This window comes from Blennius ocellaris, assembly GCF_963422515.1.
Source record: "Blennius ocellaris genome assembly, chromosome: 19".
Lineage (NCBI taxonomy): Eukaryota > Metazoa > Chordata > Actinopteri > Blenniiformes > Blenniidae > Blennius > Blennius ocellaris.
The window spans coordinates 14723459-14736721 of record NC_137668.1 but is presented as its reverse complement, the minus strand read 5'-3'; the positions used below and the strand labels follow the sequence as shown (position 1 = coordinate 14736721).

Genomic DNA, 13263 nt, shown 5'->3' with positions numbered 1-13263 from the left:
CTATCTTTTAATTCAGAACTGCAGCGTGTGCCATACACACAATCCACACTGGTCCCATTTTTCTAGTAAACATTTACTGGTAATTCAGTTGATCTCCTACAGTTAGAAGAATCTTACTAATCCACAAATATATTTTACAGTCTGATAAGTGCCAGTTGTTGGAACATGAAAAAAATAATAATAAAGAGCTTCATTATGCTTTAATACTTGCATACATGTTTCAGATTTTCTTGTTACTTGTATTTATGCAGAGTCGGAGCCAACTGTTGATCAGACCTGCTTTGTATGGATGACTGTACAAATCAAATCTTAATTTATAGTCTGTCATTAATAAGCAGGATGACAAGTAATGATATGCATACAGTTTTAAGCCTGTGACTTGTTTGTAAAGCCAAATTTGACAAGCAGAGAAACATGCAGCAGTGACCCTACAGTCGGGGGGGGGGGGGGGTAGAGTGGTCACAAACACTCACATTCAGACCTGCAGCCAATTGTAGTGACACATTCACCTCAAAGGCATGTTTTTGGACTTTTGAGTGTCGGCTGGGGTGCCCACTGCACCATGCTTCACAACGTTTGAATAATCAAACAAAAGCCTTCTGCGAATACCTTGAAATTATCTGTCGTATTTTCTTCTCTTCCTTTTTCAAATTTACACTGATGGACAAATATTTAATTTCTCTCATGAGTTCACCTGGATCAATGGTCTTTTCACAAGTCTTGATGGTGTTGAAGTTTCATGAGGAAAAATCATTAGACCACTGTCACTTCTCATCAAGTTTCTCCTTCTCAGGTTTTCTCGTGTGTGTAATGTTAAACAAATTAGATCCGAAACACTCAACTCTTTTTCTTTTTGCAATCCAAACTGCATTATTAGATTGTTGACACATCGGTAAATATTATCCTACATTACATACTGAAAAGAGACTAAGTGGGGGACGTGGTTCAGGAGTGAGGGGGCTGACTTGTCACTCCCCCTCTGTGGACTCTGCTAAACCTTGGATGTGAAATGATAAATGAGGCCTGCCGCAGGCTGTGATTCATTCTCTTCCCACCTTGTTATGATTATATCGACTTCTGCTCAGGAGTGGGGAAAGGCGGCGAGGTCGGAGATCCTTCAGGGAGGCACGAGACGAGGCTGATTTACCAGGGAAAAGTGGGAAACGTCCAGAGGGCTCCAGAAGCACAGGAGCCCCGGTGGCTCTCTGCTTTATGTGGCAATTAGAGCTGCATTGATCGTTCCACGAGAAACACCTACTATTTTCATGTTTCAGCTTTAATGTCAAATTCAAGTTGTTGTTTTTTTATATATGTGAGAATTTGTTCAATCTTGTTTTAAACTGTTTGATAAACCAGGAACACTGATGACTTACTCACGTACTTGGGCACCAGGGAAACTTGATTTCATCGTGGGAAAAATAAATCACTTCACCATTGTGTTCATTGGATGTGGTTGTTAAGATTCACTGGATCCATCAGTGGCATTAATTGACACCTTAATGGAAAAGCTCACGAACACTTAACTAAAGAGACATTTTTAAACCACTGGTGAATAAAAACAACTCAGTCATCTTCTGTACCCATTATATCAGAGGAGCCTGGTGTAATTTGAGCTTATTAAAGCAAATGCTGGGTAAAGGAATACATGTTCATCAGGGGGTTTACAGGGGAATCACCCACATATAGCTGCTTTGAGGCTTGGTAGCTGTTGTTTGAGCCCCATATTAAAGAGCCCTGGTTCTCGAAGAGAAGTACTTGTTCTTATTTTGACTTTGCTATATGAGATTCTGTCAAAACCTTTTTCAAAGATATAATATAAATATTTAAAAAAATAAAAAAAATAAATTTTTGCAGTAAAAAAAACCAAAAAATTATGATAGGCATAAAAATGGTTATGTTCTGTTTTTGTTAACTGCTATCAACCCGAACTGTCATAAAACAAATCAAATCTTTTTTTATTAATATTCCAGACCTGCTTGAGGCAGACACAGGGGGGGATTAGGGACCCGGCTCTTTTCTCACTTGTGTAGGCGAAAGGCAGTTACACTACAGACAGGCTGTCAGTTCAGCACTAACAGAGTCTCACACAGGGAGACACTAAATCATCCACAAACACATTCATAATTCAGAGTCTCCTATTATCTGAACAAGCACGTCTTTAGATTGCGGTATTCTACTTGTGAGACCAGACTCCCCTGAGTGCGCCGGACTGCGCAAGACAACAAGCAAGATATATCAGGTGTGGGAGATTCCTTTTCCCTGCATTATTCTTCTTCAAAACTTTTTCATTGTGATTATAATAAAATACAGTGTGCAGGTGACAGTTCAATGAGTTACAGGTGACATGCAAAGACTTAGTCAGAAGATGTTCATTTCATTTGTATTCATATAGCACCGACCACAATGAACCATCATATGGCACTTTCACAGAGAGAAATGAACAAGCACAGGTGACAGATGAAAGGAAAAACGAATTTTACAAGATAGTGTGCTGCAGGACCAGGGTCAGCGGTGGTAACTTTCCACTGTTGCAGTTGCAGCATAAAGGCCAGAAAAAAGATGGAGAGCAACACACAAATATTAAAGAAGAGCATGGAGAGCATGTATTTTGACACAAGATTAAACTGTTTTTGGTTTTATGAAAGGACACATATAGAATTTGTTCTTTGATGGGTTGGCCTTTCTGTGTGGAGTTTACATGTTCTCCCTGTATGTGTGTGTGCGTGTGCATTTTCTCTGGGTGCTCCAGTTTCCTCTCACTGTCCAATAATAGGTGAGGTTGATTGGAGACCTAAATTGGAGGGAGGGACGGTGTGAGTCTCTATGCCTACTCATCATACAATATTTCCTCTCCAGTTTGACTGATTTCAACTCATTTGGCCATAATCACAAAAGCTTGTGTTTGTATTGTGACTGAATTTCCCAAACGAAAATGGAAAATCTTCACTCACGAGACAATAACAAAATGTTGTAACAATATGGTTTTAATCAAAACGTGTTGAATCATCAACACACTTATCGACTGCATGCATGTAAACCACCTCCTGGTAGGGAAAGGTAGTTATGGTTGTGACACCAGGTACTGCGGGGTGAAGTGAAGACAAACTGCACTTCTGACTTCCATTTGATGTGGGTTGTTTTTTTTCCTGGTTACATTCCTGAAGAAAAACCAAATGTACACCATGCGCATCTAAAATCAAACTTCTGTCCCAGTTGAGCAAGTCATGAAAGTGCTGACACGCGGATCTGATTCCCAGTAAGAGCGTCTAATAAGTCGCGTTGAATGAAGTTCCAGTGACTTGTGCAATGTGGGAAATCAACGAACCCCCTGACCTCCGCATCTGTGCGCGCGCCCGTGACGTCACGCGGTTGCAGGAGCGCACCGGGGTTTGCGCCATATGGCCTTGTATGCGTATGCGTAACGTGTGTGTGCGTGTGCACGCGTCTTCACCCGGCCTGCTCCCAAACGTGCACGTACTGCGCGAAGAAGAAAATGCGCCTGTCTCGCAACTCGGCGTTAAAACAGTACCGTGTCCCTTTAAAAGCGTCTGACAAAAAGCCCATATGATCCCCGAGCTCCAATCACCAATTCCTCCTGCAAAAGCAGCCTCTGCATTTTTGTCTGTCTGAATGCTACAGCAGCACGGGGGGGGTGGGGGGGGTAAAAAAAAGACTGAGGATAAGGCAAAAACTGAAGAAATGTGACAATCCAACGGTCATTTTCATGGCGGAGGGGAAACTGGTGCGAAAGGAGTTATTCTGGGACTCCTTAGAGCCTCGAAGCGCCGGATCAAAATGGTAGGCTACAGGGCAGCGCTGCATTTTTTTGTTTATTTTTTTTATTTTTTTTATGTCCCTTCTTGATCTCTTGCATATTTGAGCTACTTAGCAGGCCGATCAAACTTGCCACACTTGTGCGTCATTGTGCTTCAGTGCCGCCCGGCTGTCATGCGTGCGTGCGTGCGTTTGTGCGTGTGTGTGTGTGTGTTTGTGTGTGTGTGTGTGTTCGCTGCTCCGTGTGATTTGCGGGTGAAGTTTGCAACTTGCCGACATGGCACAAGTTGGAAATTGAAGCTGCCTGGGAGAACGCGATGGCTACAATAGCGACATTGATGCGGAGAAAGAGTTAAATCCTCTCATATCGGGACGGGCTTCTATTGCACACAGAAATGCGCTCGGGTCGTGACTGGTGCGAACGAAGACGGGATGAGGAGGGAAACTAAACTGCCTCCCCTCCATTTGTTGTCCTTGCGTCTGCAGACCAGCCGGGCGCAGGGAAGAGTTTTGTGGCTCTTGTGACATTCACGGAAGCATTTGGAGGGTCAGTTCAGCAGAGGACGAGACGCCTCTCCTCCTGCTCTAACTTTCCCTGGGCTCAGGCAGCCCTGCACAAATACACCTTGATCCTTATTGCAAAACAGCATGCAAGAGTTGTTTGTTTGTTGTTGGTTTTTTTAATACTAATAATAATGTTGACAATCATTACATTTGAAACTCCCATCTCATGATGTCGGTAGCTTTAGGATGTCTGATTCATAGTAACATCCCACCCCCGTCAGCGTGTACAGTCGTGTTGTTTTCTGCCAGAATCCTCCAGCCTTTCGAGTTCCCTCCACATTAGCAGACGCGAGGACGATTGTGACGGGGAGAAGGAGTCGCGGGAGTCAGAGGCAGACAGTCCGCTCTGTCTCCAGGGTCATTTTAGGATGCCTCATTAGGAAAGCATGTGGAGCCTGATGCAGTGGTGGAGTAATCCCAAGCGCTCGTTCACATCTGGAGGCTTGGGTTAATATCTGGGTCAGGTCAGCAGGGTTAGCCCTGGTGCTCGCTGGGTGGCTTCTGGTGGGAGCAAAAAGAGGCAGTGGAAGGCTGGTTATTGCCGTTTTTTTATAATTATTTATCCCCCCCCCCTCCTCTATTTGTTCCTAGTCTCATTCAGTCATATAGTGCGTCGTTTGACTTGCTGTGGTAAGCATGCCCCAGATAATTTCTGCAATTACACTGTTGACATCTGAAGAGGATTAGTCCCAGCTAATTTTGTTTTTAATCAATTGCTTCATGTTATATCTCATAAAGTCTCTCTCTTTTTTTTTTTTCCATGGATGGATTACTGAGCACCAAAGGCTCGGGGAGCAAAGGGTCATGAGGCCAGAGTCTGTGTGAAAAGACACTGTTGACGTTTTTCATGTCGGAAAGTCTGTCTGATGATCACAAAGAGATGCAAAATGAGAAACCAGACAGAAAAGGATTCAAAAGGACGGCTTGTGAAAAATCAATCGGCATCAAATCGACTCCTTGATTACGGAAACTGTGGCGACGGACAGTGATGAATAGAAGGCTACTGGAATCATTTCAAGGAGACACAAACTATTTTTTAAAGGGATGTAAAACCAACACATATATTTAAAAAGTTACACCAACTAAGTAGGACTTGACAACAGACGAATAGAGATGAACACAGATGTGAAGGTCCAAAATGAATCATTTTAATCAAAACATTCCAAAGGGGGAAAAAAAAACAAAGCAGGCGTGGCGAGACACAAAGAGAAACTAGAATGCAATGAAAAGCTATCATTAATAAACTGGTGTGAAACTACAAGTTTACCAAAAGATACTTCAGTAAAAATTAGATACCATCTACAGGACCTCTTTTACACAGTGACTAATTGTGAAATGTATTATTTCTGTTTATTTATTCTGCTGAAAGTCAAAGCATAATTCAGCCTAAGTTTTATCCACGCTAAATCCCGTATTGTATTGTTCTTTTTTTTTTTTTCAGGGGGTGGGTCTGTGATAGATTTTTAGTGTCGGTCAGCATTGTGAGGTCCTGAGTAGCTCCTTCTTCTATCCTCTCAGGGTGCTGTGAGTTTTACGTAACTGCCTATTCAGGCCATTCCTGCCCACCCTTGACTTTGAGGCTTCTCTGTCTCTGGGTGCTGAGCGAGGGAACTTGTCTTTAGTGTTTGTGACAAGTGGAGCCATTCCCGAGACCCGGCAACAAACTCCAGCAGACATCCTCGGCCCCCGGTAGGAGGCCGCTCTCCTTGGAAACTCCGGCCGCACTGTAGGTGCTGCTAATTTATGCCCCTGAGATTAAGAACAGTGGACAAGGCGGCGCAGACGGCAAGGTCAAACTCTCCGGGCTTATGTAAGGTTTTCTTTTCTTCTTGTTGCTTCAAATGGAGTGGGCTTGATTGAAGCGAGACCAGGTTGTTTTTACTCTCTGAATAAATCCAGATTTTTGTTTTATTTTTTTCATTGTCTCTCTCGCTCCACAGTCCCAGCTTGCATCAGTGGAGTTGTATCTTGGGAAAACAGTCTCTCAGCTTTAACCCTATGGCACTTATTTTTAAAAAATGACTTAGAACTCCATTATCAGAGAGGCCAAACAGCTTTTTCTTTTCATAATGCTTGATATGAGGATTTCTATTAGCCTTTCATTGTCAGGCATTTGAAGATATTAACAGAGGTTTTTCCTTTTTTTTTTCTTTTCAAAAAGAGGAGGTAGAGGGAACGGTGGGGTGGGGGGCATCTGAAGCGTTCTTATAGCTTTTAGCCGAATTCAGGCCAGTGAGAGAGAGAGAGAGAGAGAGAGGGAGAGAGAGACTTAGGAGGAGCTTTAAAGCAGATGGGAATGAGTTTTCATGCTGTTTTCAGAGACTTGCCAAATAGAAAAGTAGGGATCTGATAGTCATCACAAATATTTGTTTGACGTTCAGTCATAGGCGCAGATTAATGTTAGGGTTTATACAGCAGTGACATCATTATCCAGTTTTAGCTGCTTATCTGTGTTACAGTTTTCCGTGTGTACCCAAAGAAGTGGCGCAAAAATGAATTATTATAAACAGAATCCGGCAACTGATAAAAAACTGTTACTTGGCTTTTATTCTCTATGGTAAACATGAAATATTTTAGTGTAGGGTAAAGTTGTTGTTTTTTTTGTCAAAAGATTGTCAGAGCGAGACAACGCAACAGTCTTAATATCCTCTTAAAGTATTGTTTGATTTCCTGCTGGTGTACAACCCAATTTCAACCTGCTTTCCAACTTACTTAATCATGTTGTACCTGTTTACAGGTGCTGATGGTCTTACACTGGACAAGTATATCATAATCAGATTCACACTGTTTACCTATGGTTGTAACTCAACCAAAGAGCCAAAACTCTGGAAAAAGTGAAGGAAAGATGGGTTTTTGCATAATTTTAACCAAAATTACCATTGAGATATTAGGATTGTTAAGCATTGCTCAAGATTGTTGATCGCCATCCACGACAAGAAGAAGTCCTGCAAAAGCTGGTACAGTGTGTTTGACCCAGCAGACCCATGATCTCAACATTGTGGATTTTAATTTGGGTTTACATAAAGACGGATAAACAAATACAATATGAAGTTTTCTATTAGCGACAATGAAATGGCGCTATTTTAAAGCTCGAGTGGTGTGGCTATTCCTCTATTACGTAAATTAATTTTGGTCAAATAGAACACGACATGTTTCTTTGTTAACTCTTGCTCAGTGCCACATGCAGGACAGTGTGTTGGAGTACCAGTTGGAGGTTATTACTTTCTTCCACCAAGCCCCCCTGAGATGCTGCCGGCTTATCTTGTGCGCCCTGATTTGAATAGCTGTGGTGTAAAACAAAGCGAAACAGATCCGAAAAATGTTACAAATCTTCACCTTAAATGCAAAAAAAAAAGAAAAAAAAAGCAGATATGTGAAACTGTCAAACTATTCCTTTAAGCTGACATTCACCGATTCCCTGCTGCCTGCTGATTGGTTGTGGATAAAGAAAACTGATGCTCCTCCTCTACCTTTTTCCCCTCTGTCCTCTCTGACCTTCTCATCTCTCTCGCTCTCTCTCTCTCACACACACACACACACACACACACACACACACGTACCCACAAAGACAGATTCCTCTGATAAGGGGCTCTTGTATAGCATCTCTCTCTCTTTGTGTCATACTATAAAAGGGATAATGAAGACATCAGTCTCGCCCCGTGTAATAGCCCTCAGGTATGTCTGCACCTGCTCACCGCTGCACATCGTAGCTACGTGCTGTCTTCATTAAATCACTTCAAAGGGTACATCTCTCATCTTTCCTGTTGTTTATGTGGACACAGTTCGATTTTTTTTTTTTTTGGTCTCTTCAGCTTGAATTTCTGTTCAATTCAAAACAAAATATTTTTGTACGTCAAAAAAAAACCATCACACATTTGAGTGCCACAGGTATTCGGTGTGCTGACTGATGAATGCCTGCACGGCAGGCGTGCGTGTGCGCACTCACGCTGTGTGTGTGTGTGTGTGTGCAGTGCTGGCTGGGGAACAGTGTGTTATGACTGTAGTGGGGCGGTGGTGTGTGAAGCATTGTAACGTGTATGTGAGGAGGAGATGCCAGCACCACGGGCCCCTCTCTTGGCTGGGCTTCCTGACTCAGCGCTTCCTCTCCCAGCTCACTGGCCCAGACACAAACTTCCTGGCAGAGCTTCAGTGCGGACGCTCTAACCTCAACGCTGCCTCTCACCCCCCTCTCACCCAACTTCTCCCTCCGCCGCCGGAGGGCAGCTTCTTTGATTATCCAACCCGCTCGTCATCTCAACTCTACACAACTGGCAGTTGATGTCTTCTTTGAGCATCACCCCTGATTGACACACACACACACACGTACGTACGGTTCTCAGGCTCCGCAGACTGATAAAACATACCGTCGTCCGGTTTGTTCGTTGCACAACCTGCTAAAAAGGACTTTGCAAATCATGCAAGCTGAGGCAATCCCACTCACGCTGTCAAATTTTAATGTACTGTATGCCTCCAAGATGCTGCTCATGCTGTGTTCTCATCCTTATTTTTGTTTGTGCACCCCAATTTCATGCTCGGGTAAACGCGTATCAGTTGTAGATTGGCTTGTCACCTGTGGTTGCATTAACATATAGATGAAAATGTATTTAAATCTAATGGCGGAGGCTGGTGGAGCTCCACCAGGGCGATGCTGGGGCAAGTCCAAACCGCTAGATTAGGACAGAGGAAAGCCTGGAGTGTAGAGGGGAGATTGGATGTCTAGGATTAGAGCAGCACTAATGCTGATAATATTGTCTTTATTAATTGCAGCCAGCAGTGAATGCTGTGGTTAAAAAAGTTAAATGTTTTAATGGGCCGAAGGGAATAAAATAATTAGCTGAAGTGGTGGGAAAAAAAAGGAAAACCGAATAACCAGTAGCAGCAAACTGTAAAGTAATTCAGGATTTTCCTCTGAAATGGTCTTGCTGTACATTGCACCCGAAAACTCATTGAGTTCTTGGGTGATTAGGCCGTTCAGCTTAAAGGGTTCATTTGACTTTTTCTTCTTTAGCTTTGTGGATATTCATTAGAGCCAGGGCTGCAACTGGCAATTATTAGAAATATTGATTAAATGTCAGATGAATTTTTGCCCATGATTCAACATTGCTCTTCCACACACGTGAAAAATATGGAGACCTTTTTGGAACGACTCTGTTTCCTTTCTTTTGAATTGGCCATAAAATGCAATCGTATCGTCATCTAGTTCTCGGTGTGGTTTCGCAATGTGCTTAATGGAATAACGTAAACATCCATTCAAGTTGCTGACGAGCTTCGTGTTTATGATGCCAATCTGGAAAAGCAGAGGTATTGTGCCTGGTTGGCTGGCGCTGGTAAACGTCCAGCAAATACATCCGGGCGGCAAAAGCTGTCAGTTCTCTGCAAAGAAAATCCATTCTAGCTCTTTAAATTACTTTTTAGATAATCACCAGAAGTTTAGCACCCCACATACATTATGTAATTTGGCCTGTGCAGAGCTGCGCCTCAAGGTCGGGCTTAATATTTAGTTCTGTACAAGTTGTTTGATACTGTAAATAAGTAAGCAAGCTGCTGGATTTAGTCACACAGTAAACTATTTCGAGGAGCAGCAGCAGCCTGAACAGAATGAATCTGGAAACTGAAATGAGTCCTTCAGAGTTCAGGAGATATTATTGTACCTCATCTAACGTCTGTAATTTAGCTTCTTTCTTTTAATTTAATCAACTTAGCAGTCCAAACATCACGATGCTCGCTCAGTTTACTTTCATCATTTTCCCACGATGGAATTTTTTTTTTTTTTTTATTTGTTCTGGAGATCAGCTCTTGGTCTCTGGTGTCCCGTCCTGGACCCAATGTCTTCTGGGTGATTTCTTAATGACCCACGAACAGACAACATGAAGCGGCTTCAGTCAGTGATTCATTTTTAAATCATTTAGCTTTGACCCTCTTATTTTGTTCATGTCTTTTGAGCAATTCGCATTTTCTTATGCGGGAGTTTAGACCGGAATCAAATCAACTTGTGGACATTTTGTCTGACCATGTACAGCTCAATACAATGAGATTACTGTGCTATCTATTGCAGCTTTATGCAAACCAACCATTCCTGGTCGTAGGTCCTCTGAGGTCTCTTATCATTGTCAGATGTGCTTCACGTCAGTGAGAATACCCAGGCCGTCGGAGTGTTAGCTCCAGCTCACTCCTCCAGTCTTGTTTCATTGATTGAACTCCAAGTTGGCTGACTCCCGACTCCAATTAGCTCTCGTAAGATGACATTAGCCCCGGGGTTTACATGGTTTTTTGTTTTTTTTCAACCTACTATTGTAAATGTTTGAGTGATGTATTCAGTATACACAAATACAAGACAATGCTTTCTCTGTTCAAAGTTGGTTGTTGTTTTGTTTTTTTATTTCCAAAATATATTTTCAGACCAAATGTGCTTCGCAAGAGACAACTAAAAGGGATTGGCTCGTTCTTTTTTGCTATTGCACAAAGTTAAAAAAAAAAAATAAGTGTTGGGAAGAGGACAAGATTTGCTTTATGAGGCAAATATACAGGAATTACATTAAAAACAATTCTTTACATGAATTCCATAAAGCCATTATTGGTAAAAATAAAAAATGTTTTAAACGAGACTAATAACAATTTTTTAATGGATCATATTTCATAAATTCAGGCACCATCAGTTATATAAGTTTTTAATGTTTTATTTTTCCCCTTGATTTTGTAATGCAAAAACGTCTCATAGGTTTGGCCTCGCTTACATGTACAGATCTTGATCTCGAGGTAACATTATGATGAAGGAAATGAATCATTAACTAAGCCTGCTTAAACTGGTTATGCTTTGTTAGAAATGACAAATGACACCGCAGCTGTTAGATTTCTGATGATTTAAGATTTTCTGCCAATCTGCATCACATGCACTGCTAGTTTACTGGATTATATAATCTCGTAGAGTGAAGTCACAAGGTGTAACTGTCAGCCCTAATACCATTATTATCTGATAAACAGTGCCTTCCCGGCCAGTATTAAACTCTTTAATGCGGCCGTGAACGTGACCATGCTGTGTGTGACCTCAGTGGTGAATGTGCTGCCACCCGTCGCTGTGGCTCCCTTTTTAGTCATTGCACATTGATTTTTATTAACATTTTTTATCATAACGCTGTAATGACCACCACGGGGCCTGTTAAAAGCTAGACCCTGTCACTGGTGCCATTACCAATCTGGCCCATCCAAGCATCATGTTTGATAATGGGGTAATGCGAGTCCATTTTCATTTAGGTGTTTCTGTTCATCCCTGCACATCAACAGTGTCGTCACGTATGCCACATTCTTTATATCCAGCACATGGGTGCAAATGTGAGAATGTGACGAAGGTGTGTATGCAAGGATGCAGGATGCGCGTGTGTGGATGTGCATCTGCTACTGTATATTTGTCTACCTCAAGGTCAGTGCTGGGTCTTTGTGCTGATTGGATTTATAGAGGAAAGGAGGGAGAGCGCACTGCAGACAGTGAAGATATCTTCTATTAGATGCATGGATGGATTACTAGACAACGAGCCCCTGGGTGCAGACATGTAAAAACCTCCCACCACAAACAAATACACCGAAGACTTAAAGTCATTTCTCTCTGTCTTTGTAGTTGATTAGTGATTGATTTGAGTCTGCAACATATTTTATTGCGTCTTTGAGGTCATTTTATGTCCTGTTGTTGTTGTTGTTGTGTGTACATACATTAACGGTCAAGTGCTTTTGTGTCGTCTGTTTTTAATCGTGCCTCTTTTCGGTTGCTGTGCTTCTGTTTGTGATCCGTTTTGTGCACTTTGTCATCATGTCGTGTTTTATGAGTTGTGGATTTGTCTCTTTGCAGTCCTACTCTAAAACGCGTTTTGTTTTTGTGATCGTTTTGTCTCTTCGTGGTTGATTTCAATTGTGTGTGGGCTTAAAGGTCTTTGTGATTTTATTTCCCTTTGTGGTCATTTTGCATTTGTCTGCTGTCATTTTTTTGTCTTTATTGTTGTGTTATATTGAGGTAATTTTGTGCATCAATGTGGCTGTTTTACATGTCTTCATATTGTCTTTTTTATGTTATTTTTCCCAGTGATAGTTTTCTCTTTTGTGGACATATGTGTCTTTTTGATGTTGTTCTCAGTCTTTCTTTGCAGTTGTGAGATTTGCCCTTCCAACAAAAAAGTAATGACAGTTAATTACAGTATATAGAAGCTCTGGCCAAGCAGTCCCCCTGTGCCTTTGGACAGCTTAATCTATGCCTGGTAGGCTGATTAAGTAATCTATTCTTGATGGAACAAAAACACAAAAAGCAGGAAAACAGCTTGGCAGACTACCTTCCATCCCTGCCAGTTCTGCCCAGCCTGTATCCTAGTCCAGATAACACCAGAGGATTAAGCCATGCCACGTTTTTTCACTCAGAAACAGAATTTCTGTCTGAGCATCTCCGCGACTGAACGTATCGTCTGGCGTCAGCAGCGCGGACTGGTCTGCTGAGCACACAGAGGACACAGTGTCACTCATTACCCTGATGACTTTTTAATGGCTGTCTGATTGGACTCTGCCAGAAATGACATGCCCTTGTCCCATTCTGCCCGGTTGTGTTTACGCGCGAGCTGATCCGTTTCCCACCAAGTAAAAACCCACTCTGATGCTTCCCTGAGACCAAACTGGCTGTGGAGACTGGGCGATCTCTTGATAGAGAGTTTGTATTCAGGCGTGTCATGCTCTGCTCTCTTGACAGCACTGATGATGACTCAGGGGTGTGTGTGTGTGTGTGTGTGTGTGTGTGTGTGTGTGTGTGTGTGTGTGTGTGTGTGTGTGTGTGTGTGTGTGTGTGTGTGTGTGTGTGTGTGTGTGTGTGTGTGTGTGTGTGTGTGTGTGTGTGTGTGTGTGTGTGTGTGTGTGTGTGTGTGTGTGTGTGTGTGTGTGTGTGTTTGTGTGTGT

At 42.3% G+C, this 13263-nt stretch overlaps 1 protein-coding gene across 1 annotated transcript in view; it reads left to right on the top strand.

The window, feature by feature from the left end:
* The first annotated feature begins 3659 nt into the window (after positions 1 to 3659).
* The window catches only part of zbtb47b (zinc finger and BTB domain containing 47b), a 29725-nt gene continuing 20121 nt past the window's right edge, over positions 3660 to 13263 (top strand). Inside the window, exon 1 of the mRNA XM_080514996.1 lies at positions 3660 to 3798. Coding sequence (XP_080371122.1) covers positions 3796 to 3798 — 3 coding nt within the window. The 5' untranslated portion in view covers positions 3660 to 3795. The remainder of the gene's footprint in view (positions 3799 to 13263) is intronic.